Raw genomic sequence first — 15,036 nt, 5'->3', positions numbered from 1 at the left:
TCTTGTTGTTTTCAGATGAAGTCTCACTCTTGTTTCCCAGGCTGGAGTGCAATGGTGCAATCTCGGCTACCGCAACCACTGCTGCCTGGGTTCAATCGATTCTCCCGCCTTAGCCTCCCAAGTAGCTGGGATTACAGGTGTGTGCCACCACATCCGGCTAATTTTTGTATTTTTAGTAAACATGGAGTTTCACCATGTTGGCCAGGCTGGTTTCGAACTCCTGACTTCAGGTGATCTACCCACCTCAGCCCCGCCAAAACATTTTTGATAAACATTTTTACTGCAGTGTGTATAAATATTTTTACAGCATGTACATTAGGATGGCTATAATCAAAAAGACACATTATAACAAGTATCAGCAAGGATGCAGAAATATTAAAACCTTCATACACTGTTACTGAGAATATAAAATGATACAGCTGCTTTGGAAGAGAGTTTGACAGTTCCTTAAAAGTTCAACAGAGTTACCATATGACATAGCAGTTCCACTTTTATATACTCAGGAGATATGTCCACATACAGACTTTTACACAAATGTTCATAGCAGCATTATTTTTAATAGCCAAAAAGTGGAAACCACCCCAAACGTCCACCAACTGATAACCAGATGAAAAAAACAGATCCATACAATGAAATATTTGGCTATAAAAAGAAAGGAAATACTGATTCATACCACAACATAAATGAACCTTGAAAACATTAAGTCAAGGTAGCCAGACATAAAAGGCCACATATTCTATGATTCTATTTATATGAAATATCGAAAACAAGCAAATCCATAGAGACAGGAAATAGATCAGTAATTGGTAGGGATGAGGGAATGGGGACGAGTCAAGTTTCTTTCTAGGGTGATAAAAATGTTACAGATTAGAGAGTAGTGATACTTGCGCAACTGTGTGAATAAGAACTACTTAAGATGGTCAACTTGAGGGTATGTTAATTATGTCTCAATTTAAAAATCAACATTTTTAAATATTTAATAAAAATATTTTAAAAAATTTTAAAATCAACTGCAATTAGAAAATCTTTATTTCATTAAGCAGAAGAATTTGTACAATGTTGTTGCTATGTGATATAAAGCAAGTAAGCCTCTTCTTTCTCCATGGAGTTTAATAAAACAATGTATAGACATAAACATACCATTCCAGAAATGACATCTACCTATTACTCATAGAAACCACACACCAAAGGAACATCATGAATGTACATAGTAACAAGTTTTCCTTCAAGAACCTGGAATTCATTTTCCCCTTACCTCTTCCTGAGCAATCTCTGTCATGTATGACTGAGGGACCAGCCCTGTAATTAATTCCGCTGTACTGCCTTGGGTTTCAGGCCCATGTTTTCTTGGATTCTGCAAGGAAAAAAAGGAAGCTTCAATTAAAAAAAAACAAATCGAGAGAGATTAGAGGGAGGAAGGAATAGACAGTGACTGCTAAACGGGACTAGGTTTCTTTTAGGGGTGATAACAATGTTCTAGAACTAGGCCGGACGTGGTGGTTCACGGCTGTAAGCTCAGCACTTTGGACAGCCATGGCGGATGGATCACCCGAGGTCAGGTGTTTGAGACCAGCCTGACCAATATGGTGAAACCCTGTATCTACTAAAAGTATAAAAATTAGCCAGGCGTGGTGGCATGTGCCTGTAGTCCCAGCTAATCAAGAGGCTGAGGTGGGAGAATCGCTTGAACCTGGGAGGCAAATGTTGCAGTGAGCCGAGATTGTGCCACTGGACTCAAGCCTGGGCGACAGAGCAAGACTCTGTCTCAAAAAAATAAAATAAATAAAATAAGAAAAGAAAAAAAAAGTTCTAGAATTAAATAGTGGTAATGGTTGCAGAACCTTATAAATATACTGAAAACTGAATTGTAAACTTTAAAACGGTGAATTTAACGGTATGTGGGTATGGCATTTTTATCTCAATAAAAATTATCATAAAAATTTTGTTAAATTAAAACTTCTTTTGTTAGGGATTCTTTTAATCCACTTCTATACTTATTCATTAATGTGAATAATGTCCACGGAAAATCCTAATGAAAACAAAACCCATTAATTCCCATTAAAAATTACATCAATAATATAAGGAGTAATTTTTTTTCCCAACAATAGTACACTGGTTAAAGAATGTATTTCTGGTTGGGAGCTTACTGGTTTTGAGCTTATACATGATTGTGATCAAAGGCAAAGGACATACATGTTGGATAACTGTAGTTCGATAACATGTATGGACATACATGTTGGATAACATGTATGTCCTTTATCCCATACCAAAGTCCTGCCACCCCCACAGCCCTGTCCTCCCCAGAGGACAGCTGGTGACAAAGCGAAGGCTAGATTTCACATTGCCAGATACCCATACTTAGGTCCTTTTCACTGTGGAAGAACGTAGTGTACTAAGGAAAGAAAATTAACGTTGTGTATCGATGTGAATGCCTACTTTTTTTTTTTTGAAACGGAGTTTCACTCTTGTTGCCCAAGCTGGAGTGCAATGGCGTGATCTCTGCTCACTGCAACCTCTGTCTCCCGGGTTCAAGCGATTCTCCTGCCTCAGCCTCCTGAGTAACTGCGATTACAGGTGTGCACCACCACGTCCGGCTAATTTTTGCATTATCAGTAGAGACGGGGTTTCGCTATGTTGGCCAGGCTGGTATCGAACTCCTGACCTCAGGTGATCCGGCCGCCTTGGCCTCCCAAAGTGCTGGGATTACAGGCGTGAGCCACCGTGCTTGGCCAAATGCCAATCTATTTGAAGAGATTAAAATATTTCTCTTAACTTGGAAGCATATATTTGCACTTCAAGAATATATGGTTTCCTATGTCCTCTGTGTTCTCCTATAGAAAGGAGCAAAGGTGTGTTGAGCACACACAAGGCTGACCTTGTTGTTTGCAACACACAAGGCTGTACCCTGTCACCTGGACAAGCTCTTGATCAGGACTATTCACACCCCAGGAGGTTCTTGTGAGGCTTGTGGCAAAGCCTGGAGGTCTCTCTGACTCTCGGATTTCCAAACCTGAAGCCCAGAGTGCCCTGCATCGATGGGTGCCCAGAGGTCCCTGCCCACCACGTCCCTAGGGCCCCAGGCAAGCAGAGCCACATCTGTGTTGGAGAGGTGAGGGTGCGTGAGCTCCGGGGCTGTGGGCAGAGGCATGGCCAATCTGTTCTGGGCCTGGTGTATGTGAAGAGAGAGCCGACAGCCTGCCAGGGCATGAACACAGGGTGGGATCTGGGCACTGTGCTCTCTGGCTCGGACTGCAGAGGCCTGGGGCTCTTGCAGGCTTGCCCAGCTTGCCCAGCTTGCAGATCAGGTGGATGGTACCACTGTTGCTGCAGTGAGAAGGGTCCAGGTTTGTCATGCACTTGGGGTCCAGCCTGGCCACCTCACCCTGGAGAATGCTGGGGATGCTCTGCTGCTGGTCGTCCTCAAGCCTATGCTTCTGGGTGCACACCCCAGGGCCTTGGGAAGGCAGCATGGTGACCACACTGGGTACACATGGCCCAGGGCTGGCCAGCCACCCTCCACGAAGCCCAGTCCAGCTGGATGTACATGATGGGTCGGCCGTGGATGGCAGTCATGGCTGGAATGAATGTGCAGTACAGGGAATGGCTGAAGATAGGTGAGCGGATGTTGGCCAGGACGACATCCAGGAGCGGCTGGCATAGGTACTGCTGTTTTATCAGTGGCACCAGCGACAGTGGGCTAGAGGCAGGAGGGGCATGGTCAGCAGCCCGGAACCCAAAGGTTCCCTATTTAGGGGGCCTTCCCACCCCATGCCCGTCCTCACTTACAGCCAGATTCCCGAGGCCTCTCTCTCAGCCTCCACCCTTGTGCACACGATGTTGGCCGATCCTGGGTATAATCCCCCACCTCCACAGCCTTGTCCTCCCCAGAGTCCCTGCCCTCTCTGGGCTGGGTGGCAGAGGCCCCCATGGGGGTCGCAGACAGACGGTGACTTCTCCCACGTTTCCACCCAGCATAGTAGACCTGGCCTGGAAGAAGCCTGGTGGGCAGGGTCTCAGGTCAGGCCCAGCCCCCAGCCAGTCACCCTCACCTTGAAGGCCCCTCCAGCGGTGCTCCCAGGAGCTCTTGGGGGAGCCCCGGTTCCCCCAGGGGTCCCCAGCATCCCACTCACCACCACCATGTCATTCTTGAGTTTCTCCAGGTGATGTCTTACTTTGGCAAGGTCTTCAGGGGACCTGCAGAGAGAGGGGACTTGGGCTGAGCTCCGTGCTGGAGGGCTGGGAGACACGACAGGTCTAAGCTCAGATCTGGGATCTCAACCACTGCCACTGGGCCTCGGCCCTCAGAAAGCTCTGCAGGAGCTCCCACCAGCTGACCAGCTGTTCCCAGACCCAGAATCTAGGCAGGCGGCCCTCACCCCCAGGAGCTGCCCATCCCCGCTGGCAGAGTGAGGCAACAGGTGAAGGGAAGGGACAGTGGCCAGGCCCCTGACCAGGCTGGGAAGGCCTCAGTTGCACCTAGGCCAGTCCCTGTCCCGCTCAGTTCTATAATCCTAACAAAGGATCAACTCAAGAAGGCCTGGAGGACCACCCAATAGTGACTGGCATTCTATCCAGACAAGCAGGACAGAGAGACCCTTCTAGATGGGGGTGGGGGACAGCCTGAGTTTAGGTGACAGGGAGGTACAGGCCAATGCCCATGCAGTTCTGAGATGCTGCCTGAGCTCACAGCAGCCCGTGGCTGGTGGCCCTGCCTTCCACCTGCTTCTCACGAGCACCGTCTTGTTTCATTTTCATGACAGCACAAATGGGCTACAAATGGGGTAAATTGAGATGCAGTCGCCTGCCCACGGTCACCGGGAAGCCAGGGGCAGAACTCCAGGTCTTGCTCAGGCCCATCACAGCCAGCTGAGGGTCAGGCCACTGCAAGCTGGGCCCCAAGCTACTGGCTGGATGAGACCTGGCTGTGATGGGCCAGCATGAGGGCCACGGCAGTGGTCAGGAGTAGGGCAAAGGTTGGGAACAAGCCAAGATGAAGCCTGGGCTCAAAGCTCCAGCACACACCAGAGTGGAGCCTTGGAGGCCTCTAGCCAGGGCTCAAAGAGCTGCCTGGTGCCTTTGCTAACCCCACATTATCACCAAATGCCCATCTATGGCTGGGTGACCCATGCCCTTGCGAACCCTCCGTGGGCTATGGGCAAAGCTCACCACTTGGAGAGGTCTGTCACAATGTCCAGAAGGCTCTTCACTTTGCTCAGGTCCTTTTTTCTGTCTGTGACAGCAGAAGGGACACTAAGACGCAAGCCTGGTGGCATCCCCAGGGTGCTGGCCCCCACCCCCAGCTGCAGCCCACCTTCGTTCTTGTCAATCTCGTTGACCACATGGCGCAGGGGCTTGATGTGCTTGGACAGCTGCTTCAGCGTGTCCAGGTACTGCTGCTCCTCGCCCAGCTGGAGCCGGCTGGACTCAAGACCGAGCTGGGGTCACTGCATGACTATGGGTGGGTGAGGCCACAGCCCTAGACCCTCAGGCAGGTAGCTTGGGCACTGAGGGCCTCAGAGCTCACATGCCCGGTACGAGCCGAGGCCTCATACAGGCGAGGGGTGACCTTAGCACCTCAACCTACCAGGCCATGTACAGCTCACACAATGGGGCTGTGGGTCCCAGGCCCAACTTGCCAGATGTGTGTAAAGGTCTAGGGGAGGGGACACTGGAGTTCTGTGGGCTCTGTGCTGTTTCTGGGTGCTGGGAAGGCTGCAGTGCAGGGCTGGGCAGGAAGCTATGGGGGACAGGGCAGGGCTGGAACTGCAGCCAAGCAGGAGAAACATAAGAGCCAGGCCCAGGCAGGGCAGCCACAAAACTCACTCTGCAACAAACCACAGTGGTGACCACTCCCCATCCTCCTTCCCATGCCAGCCAGGCAGGGACCTCACCCGAAACAAGGAGTGGGGAAACCGGCAACATCAGCACCAGAGCACAGGCTGAGCATGGGCCAAGAGCACACACAGCTGGTGTCCTGCTTCTGGAAGGTGATGGGATGGCAGCGAGACTGCAGGGCGGACACTTCCTTCAGCTAGAAGCCTTACGAGCATACCAGCTGGGTCTGCACCAGCTGAAAACATCAGCTGTTCTATGGCTGCTCACTTTCCAAATACCAAGAAATGGAAAGAAAAGGGAAGTTCGGCCAGGCCGAGTGGCTCATGCTTGTAATCCCAGCACTTTGGGAGGCCGAGGCAGGTGGATCAGCTGAGGTCAGGAAGACTAGCCTGGCCTGTCTCTACTAAACTACAAAAAAAAAAAAAAAATAGCTGGGCATAGTGGCACATGCCTGTAGTCCCAGCTACCGGGAGGCTAAGGCAGGAGAATCGCTTGAGCCCAGGAGGTGCAGGTTGCAGTGAGCCGAGATCACGCCACTGCACTCCAGCCAGGGTGACAGAACAAGACTGTGTCATATATATAAAAAAAAGGGATGGTTCTAGGCTGGGCACGATGGTTCATGCCTGTAATCCCGGCACTTTGGGAGGCTGAGGTGGGTGGATCTCTTGAGGCCAAGAGTTTGAGACCAGCCTGGACAACATGGTGAAACCCTGTCTCTACTAAAAATACAAAATGTAGCCATACATGATGGTGGGCGGCTGTAATCCCAGCTCGTTGGGAGGCTGAGACAAAATAATCAAATTTATTTACATCTAAAACCAATTTATTTACATCTTAGTATTAATCAGAGGGCAAAAACTCTTACATTACCTTGATTTTCAGAACTGGAGCCAGTGTTGCTATTTGGGGCAGGCAACAAGTTTTCATAACCCCATGATACTATGTGTTGGTCCCCAAGCAAACAGGAGGGAGATCCAGGCCCCCCTTCCAAAAGCAATAGCCAGGGGAAGAGAAGGAAAATCAAAGACACTGAGACAATTTATTTTAGCAAGAAGTGTACCTGCCACCCCAAAGAGCAGAAACCACAATCTTAAAACTAAGATGGATGAAATTTTTTTTTTTTTTTTTTTTTTTTTGAGACAAAGTCTTGCTCTGTCACCCAGGCTGGAGTGCAGTGGCACGATCTCGGCTCACTGCAACCTCCACCTCTTGGGTTCAACCGATTCTCCTGCCTCAGCCTCTTGAGTAGCTGGGACTACACAGGTGTGTGCCACCATACCTGGTTAATTTTTTGTATTTTTTTTTTAGTGGAGATGGCATTTCACCGTGTTAGCCAGGATGGTCTCAATCTCCTGACCTCATGATCCGCCCACCTCCAGCTACCAAAGTGCTGGGATTACAGGCATGAGCCCGGCCTACGACGTATAATATTTTGTATGAATATAATTCACAAAAGATATTCACAATATTTTTAAATAAAAAATTACAAAGCCATTTTTCTTAAAATGCTACAATAAAATTATATCTGTGTGTAACATATATCTATTGTATGTGTGCATTTGTGTGTGTGTGAGAGGGGGGTTATGAATTAGGAAGCATATGTACCAAAACATTAGGAGTAGCTATCTTTGGGTAATGAGATTATGAATGATTTTCACTTTCTTCTTTATACCTTATCAATCACCACCTCAAAATTTATAATCAGAATTCAATATAAGCGATTGCATTATTTACTTATTTATTTATTTAGTGTGATGAGGTCTCACCCTGTCACTCACCCAGGCTGGAGAGTGCAGTGGTGCAATCTCAACTCACTGCAACCTCGGCCTCCCAGGGTCAAGAAATCCCCCCATCTGAGCCTCCTGAGTAGCTGAGACCAATCAAAGTTAAGTTTTCTTCAGTTTAAAATAACTGGTTATAATTATGTTGTTTAGCCTCATGGTAACCAGAAAACAAAAATCAATAATAGACACCCTAAAAATTAAAAGCAAGGAATTAAAACAAACTACCAGAAAAAATTACCTCACTACAAATAAATACAGGAAGGAAGGGAAGGAGGAAAGAAAAGAAAGGAAGAAAAAAAGAAAGAGATCAGAGAGAAGACAAAGAGGAAGGAAGAAAGAACAAAAGCAAAAAGAGAGAGTAGCAAAACAACCCAAAAACAAGTAAAAAATGGCAGTAGTATGTTTTTACCTGTTAGTAATAACCTTGAATATAAATGAATTAAATTCTCCAATTAAGACTGAGTGGCTGAATGGATTAAAAAATAAGACCCAATTATACACTACCTACAAGAAACTCAGTTCACCTATAAAGACATACATAGACTGAAAGTGAAGGGATGATGAAAGATATCCCACGCCAATGGAAACAAAAAAAAGCAGGAGTAGCTCTACTTAGATAAAATAGGCTTTCAGTCAAAAAAGGAAAAAAATGAAGATAATTACATAATGAGAAAGAAGTAAACAGCAGCATAAATAAGTGCATATGCAACCAGCACTCAAGCAACTGAACACAGAAGCAAATATTAACAGAACTTAAAGGACAGATGGACTGCAATACAGTAATAGAGTACCTCAATGCTCCACTGTAATCAACACTCCACTATCGTCAATGGATAGATCATCCAGGCAAAAAGACATCATCAGTTAAACTGTAATCTGTACCGAATGGACCTAACATTTACACAGCTTTCCACTCTGCAACTGCACAATGCACATTCCACTGAGTATCATATGGATTATTCTCCGGGACAGACTATGTGTTAGGCCAAAAAACAAGCCACAACACATTTTTAAAAACTGAAATCATATCAAATATCTTTTCTGACCACAGTGGAATAGTACTAGAAGTCAGTAACAGGAGGAACTTTAAAAACTATACAAATACATGGAAATTAAAATACATGCTCATGAACAACCAATAAATAAATGAAAAAAAGAGGAAATTAAAATTTATTGAAACAAATAAGAACAGAAACACAACATAACAAATCCTATGGGATGCAGCAAAGGCAGATGTAAGAGGAAAAGTGCATAGCTATAAATGCCTACATCAGAAAAGTAGAAAGATCTCAAATAGTCAACCTGACAGTACACCTCAAGTAATGAGAAAAACAAGAAAAATAAAATGCTAAAATTAGTAGAAAAAATATCATAAAGATTAGAGAACAAATTTTAAAAATAGAAACAAAAAAATACAAAAAGCCAATGGCATACAGAGCTGGGTTTTTTTTTTTTTTAATCAAAATTGACAAGCTTTAACTGAAAAGAAAAAGAAAAGAAAACCATAGATGAAAAAGGAGACATTGCAACTGATAACATAGATATATGAAGGATTGTAAGAGATTACTGAAAACACCTATATAAAAACAAATCAAAAAACTAGGAGAAATGAACAAATTTCTGGACATATAACAAATTCCCAAGATAGAATGATGAAGAAATAAAAAATCTGAACAGACCAATAATGTGTAATGTAATTAAAGCAGTAATAAAAAGTCTTCCATCAGAGAAAAACACAAGAATCATGGTCTTACTACTGAATTATACAAAAAATTTTTAAAAGAGCTAAAGCCAATTTTACTCAAAATATTCCCCAAAAATTGAAGAGGAAGGAAGGCTTCGAAGCTTGTTCTATGAGGGCAGCATGACCCCGGTTCAAAAACCAGACCAGGACACAACACAAGAAGAAAACCACAGGCAAATATCCTTGATGAATACAGATGCAAAAAAATCCTCAATAAAATACTTGAAAATTGCATTTGACAACACAATAAAAAAATGATCTGCCATGATCAAGTGGGATTCATCCCAGGAATATGAGAATGATTCAATAAACACGAATAAATAAACATGCGACATCACATTCAGCAAATCAAGAACAAAAACCATATAATCATTTCAGTAGATACTGAAAAAAAAATCAGCATTCCTTCATGAGAAAAACTGAACAACATGAACACAGAAAGAATGTATCTCAGTGCAATAAAGGCCATACAGGACAAACCCACAGGTAACATCATAATCAATGGGGAAAAGTTAAAAGCTCTTCCTCTAAGACCTGGAACAAGTGTGGCTACTTTTATACCACTTTTATTCATCACAGTACTGGAAGTCCTAGGTAGGGCAATTAGGAGAATTCAATAAAAGGCATCCAAATTAGAAAAAGGGAAGTCAAACTGTCTTTGTTTGCAGGGGACATGATCATATATATACATACACATATATATATACACATATATATACACACATACATATATACACATATATACATATACATGCATATATACATACATACATACTTATATATACATATATATACATATACATGCATATATACATACATACTTATATACACATATATATACACATATACAAGTAGAGAACCCTAAAGATTCCACAAAAAAACCTACTAGAAGTTATAAATTTAGTCAAGTTGCAAGACACAATGTCAATATATAAAAACTGGTGCACACCCATGCACCAATAGTGAAATACCTAAGAAAAAGATCAAGAAATCTATTTCATTACAAAAAAATGATATCTAGGGATAAACTTCACCAAAAAGTTAACAGAAGATCCCACAATGAAAACTATAAAGCATAGATGAAAGATACTAAAGCAGACACAAGTAAATACAAAGATATTCCATGTCCATACACCAGAAGAATATTGTTAAAATATCTATATCATCCAATGTGATCTACAGAATCAATGCAATCCGCGTTAAATTACAAAAGACATTCTTCAAAGAACTAGAAAACAATCCTAAAATTCACATGGAAATGCAAAATACCTCAGATAGACAAATCTGGAATAAAAAGAAATGCTGGAGTAATCACACTACCTTATTTAAAAATATACTACAAATCTATAGTAAGCCAGGTACTATCAAAACAGCATGGGATTAACAAAAAAACGGGCAGGGGAGAGACAGAGAAGTGAAGGAATGACAGACAGACAAATGAAACAGAATAGAGAAATCAGAAATAAATTCACGCATTTACAGTCAACTCATTTTTAACAAAGGCACCAAGAACACACATTCAGGAAGGACCATCTCTTCAATAAACTGTGCTAGGAAAACCTAACAGCCACATGTACAAGAATCCATCTAGGCTGTCATCTTACCAAATACAAAAATCTACTCAAAATAAAAATTTAAATGTAGGACCTGAAACTATGAAAGTACTAGAGAAGAAAACACAGGATAAAGGCTTCATGAAATTGGTTAGGTCAAAGAATTTTCAAATAGATATCAAAAGCACAAGCAACAAAAGCAAAGGTGTAATTACATTAAACTTAAAAGCTTCTGCAAAGCAGAGGAAGCAATCAGTAGAATGAAACAACCCAGAGAATGGAAGAAAGCATTTGCAAACTATGCATCAACCAAGAGGTTAAGACACAAAATATATAAAGAACTCAAACTACTCAAAAGCAAAAATACAAATAATCTGATTTTTAAAAAATCTACCCAAAACCTTTGTCCCCCACCTTTATTTCCCCACCTTCTTTTCCCAACGGCCTTTGGCCCCCTCCCCCTCGCCACCCTTTTTCTTCCTCCAACTAGCCCAAAACTTTTCCCCCACTATTTTTTCACCACCGTCATTTCGCAAACCCTTCTCTACTCTCCTGCTCACCACCCTTCCCCCATCCGTCTACCCAAACACTTTCCGCACTGACTTTTCCCACTGTCTTTTCCCCTTCTCTCTGGCCACCTTCTTTTTCCCCGTCCCACTCTCATCATCCTCTTTTGCTCCTTCATCTAAGCAAAAACATTTCCCCCTGTCTTTTCCCAAAGCCTTCTCCCCACTCCTGCTGCAAACCACCCTCTTTTACCCCTTCATCTACCCAAAACTGTTTTCCTCGTCGTCTTTCCCTCCGCTCCTCCTTGCCACCCTTTCCCTTCTCCATCTACCCAAAAACATTTCCCCACCATCTTTACGCAAAGCCTTCTACCCACTCCTGCTCACCTCCCTCTTTTCCCCCTCCAACTACCCCCCAAAATTTTTCCCACCGTCTTTTCGTAAAGCCTTCTCCCCGCTCCTGCTCACCTCCCTCTTTTCCCCCTCCATCTATCCCCCCAAATTTTCCCCACTGTCTTTTCACAAAGTCATCCCCCCTTCCCACTCGTTCTCTTCTTTGACCTATCCTGCTTGCCACTCTCTTTTTTGCCCTCCATCTACCCCAAACTATTTTCCCAACCCTCTTTCTCCGCTCCATCTACCAAACACTTTTTACCCACCGTCTTTTCTTTCTCCACCGTCTTTTCTGCCCACTATCTTTTCGCAAAACCTTGTCTTCCTCCCGCTACCTACCCTTTTTCCTTTCCCTATTTGTTATCCTCCTTTCCCCCTCTGTCTAACCAAAACCTTTCTCCCCATTTTTTTTTCACAAAACCTTCTTTCCCTACTGCTCCCCCCCGCTCCCCCCCTTTATCACGCTCGCTTTCCTCCTCCCACTTGCCACTCTCTTTTCCCCCTCCATCTACCCATAAACTTTTCAACCACAGTCTTTCTGGAAAACCTTCCCTCCCTCCCACTCCCCACCCTGTTTTTCCCCCTCCATCTACTCAAAAACTTTTTTTCCCACCATCTTTTTCCTATCGTCTTTTTGCAACACCTTCTCCTGCTTGCTATCCTCTTTTCCCTTTGGCACTAACCACCCTCTTTAACCCCCTCCATCTATCCCAAAACTATTTTCCTTCTCCTACCTCTCCAGCCGCGCTGCCGTCTCGGTCGCCGCCACTGCCAACCGCAGGGAGGCGAGCCATGTTGTCTCGGCCCCAGCATCCAGCGTACAGCCGCTGATAACCCATTCTTGGTCTTCTAGGCCTGGCACTAAGCAGCTCTACACAGGAAAAGAGCAGTACTTGGAAAGGCCTGAGTTCCCTTCAGCAGCAGTCATATACTGAGGTTATATACAGGAGGATTCCTGGACTGCATGTTCTGATTGGATGAGAAGAAACCTCCAGGGTTACTCGGATTGGACTTTATTATCATGTTCTGATTGGATGAGAGCAAGCCTTAAGACAACCAATCACAGCATGAAAATAAAGTCCAATCAGAGTAGGCCTAGTTGTTTTTCTCTCATCCAATCAGAACATGTAGTCCAGGAACTGCCTGTGCCTTAACCTCGGTATATAAAGCATGCTGAGGCGGCGCCAGGTCGTGTCAGGTTTTTCAGTGGTGGCCCTCGGCAGCTGGCTTAGAGAACTAGGGCAAGGGGCTGCTAGCGGATTCCTCCCGGGGCACTGGGCTGCGGTTGGTGGAGGGGGTGGAGCTGTAGGAGGGCAGCCGGCTTCGGGAGTGTCTCCTGTGGGGTAGGAGGACGAGTGGAAGGGAGAGGCACCGCCACATGCTGGAGGCTGGAGCTTGCGCCACCGCAGCTCGCCACACTGCGGTTGGAGGTGACGTCGGACACTGTAGCTCGGCCAGAGTGGTGAGTTATCCGGGGCTGCACTGCCTGCCTCTGGGGGCAGGGGTTGGGTGTCCTATTGGGGCTCACTGCCCAAGGCTGCCCTGCCTGTGATAGGGGGCTGGTTGGGGGCACTCTCCAGGGTTGCATTGCTGGTGGTGGGGCGGGTTGGCTGCCTATCGGGGGCTACCTTGCCCACAGTGGTGGGGGGTGTTTGGGGGAGGCAAGTTGTGTGCACTAACATGTACTGCTGGTGGCGGGGGACGGCTTAGGGGTGCTATTTTCTGCTGCACTGCTTGCGGCAGGGGGCGGGTGGTTATCCGGAGCTCCAATGCTGGTAGTAGGGGGTGGTTTAGGGGCATTGTTGGGTGCTGCACTGCCCTTGGGACGTGCTATCAGGAGCTGCGCTGACCATGGCAGGGCATGTGTGAGGGACAGGTTTGGGGTACTATCTAGTGCAGCAACACCCGTGGCTGGGTCAGGTTGTGGGCACTATCCGGTGCTACACTGCCTATGGAGGGGTGGTTAGGGGGTTACAGTGCCTGCAAACTGGCACGGGGTGTGTTGGGTGTGCTATCCGGGGGATACACCTCCAGCGGCAGGGGGCAGGTTAGGGGTGCTGTCGAGGGTACACTGTCAATGGCGTTGGTGGGCTGCAGAGGTGACAGTGACAGCAGTGGCCTCCTTCTGGTGACCGTTCTCCTCTTTGCAACTCCAGACTCTAGTGGATGGTGTCTTCCTGTTCATGCACTCTTGAGCATGGCAGAGCCCCCACACCCACAGTGGTTCCCCGGCCCACACCCCCATGCTCTGTGTTGCAGAGACCACATGGGACTACCTGGCAGGGAGTAGTGGGCATCACGGGGGACAGTGGGGACAGGGGCACTGTGGGTGGAGGTGTCAGGAATGGGAACCAGCACTTGGGTGGGGATGGCTGGCTGGGTCTGAGTTTCTTCTACTCCTGCTCCCTCAGCCCCGGTGGGCCCAGTAATTTCTGGCCAGCTGCACTTGGCTGGGGGCAGTTTCAGCGAAGGCACTCACACCCACCCCAGGTCCCAGTTCCTGGCCAGCTTTTGCCAGAAGGAGAGGCTGGACTTTGGAGGGTGGGTGTGAGTGCCTTCACTGAAACTGGTCCCTGCCACCCAGTGGCCAGCATGACAAGGTGAGACTCTAGCACTACCACTCCCTGCATCCCATTCTAGGCTATTCTGGTTTTGCCCGCCTAGCTGCTCCAAGCCAGGCTGGAGGAAGAGGAGGAGGAGTCACCTGTGGTACACTGGAGCCTGCCTGTGTAGTGGCTCTGCAGCTCATCTCATGCAATTGTTGACAGTGATGGAGACTGCAGCTCTACCAGAGTGCTAGGAGGGTGCCCGTGGGGGCAAGGTGGCAGGAACCTTGTAGGGTGGGTTGCTGTATTGAAGGTGACAGTGGTTGTATTGGCATCGGTGCTAGTGGTGGTAGCAGCAGCAAGTCAGGGGGCCAGGAAGGGAGAGTAGGAGTGCTGCAGGGCCCAGCTGAACTGGGGTGGGGAGGAACCTGCGGGTGCTGTACTGCGGGCCTCAGTGGCAGTGGTGGAGGCACACCTAGGGAAAGGAGGAGTCCTCCGCCTTCTCCAGCCAACTCTGCAGGGTGCTCTCCTCCTGCTGTTGACTGAGCCAGGCTTGAGTGGCAGCATTATCTCATTCTTAAAAAAATTTAGGGGGTATTTGTGTATCTTTTTTGCTGCTTTTCCGTCATGGTAGTTTTGGACTTTTTCAAACTTCATGAATTGGGAAGGGGATAA

At 46.3% G+C, this 15,036-nt stretch overlaps 1 protein-coding gene and 1 long non-coding RNA gene across 2 annotated transcripts in view; one reads left to right on the top strand and one right to left on the bottom strand.

Moving 5' to 3' along the window:
* Positions 1-1,250: 1,250 nt before the first annotated feature.
* Positions 1,251-12,654, bottom strand: LOC129051698 (uncharacterized). Its single transcript, XM_063717000.1, has 7 exons — positions 12,550-12,654; positions 5,892-6,031; positions 5,167-5,418; positions 4,131-4,194; positions 3,787-3,998; positions 3,383-3,697; positions 1,251-1,354 (listed from the first exon to the last, which is right to left on the bottom strand). Exons 1-6 carry the CDS (start codon positions 12,652-12,654, stop codon positions 3,427-3,429), a joined length of 1,044 nt encoding a protein of 347 aa, XP_063573070.1. The 3' UTR covers positions 1,251-1,354; positions 3,383-3,426.
* A 344-nt stretch (positions 12,655-12,998) lies between these two features.
* LOC129049670 (uncharacterized) overlaps positions 12,999-15,036 on the top strand; it is a 29,267-nt gene continuing 27,229 nt past the window's right edge. The window contains exon 1 of the long non-coding RNA XR_010137535.1: positions 12,999-13,277. This is a non-coding gene — a long non-coding RNA (uncharacterized LOC129049670). The remainder of the gene's footprint in view (positions 13,278-15,036) is intronic.

This window comes from Pongo abelii, chromosome 17 (genome assembly GCF_028885655.2).
Source record: "Pongo abelii isolate AG06213 chromosome 17, NHGRI_mPonAbe1-v2.0_pri, whole genome shotgun sequence".
In the NCBI taxonomy this organism is placed as follows: Eukaryota; Metazoa; Chordata; class Mammalia; order Primates; family Hominidae; genus Pongo; species Pongo abelii.
This window is presented reverse-complemented; position numbering and strand designations above follow the sequence as displayed.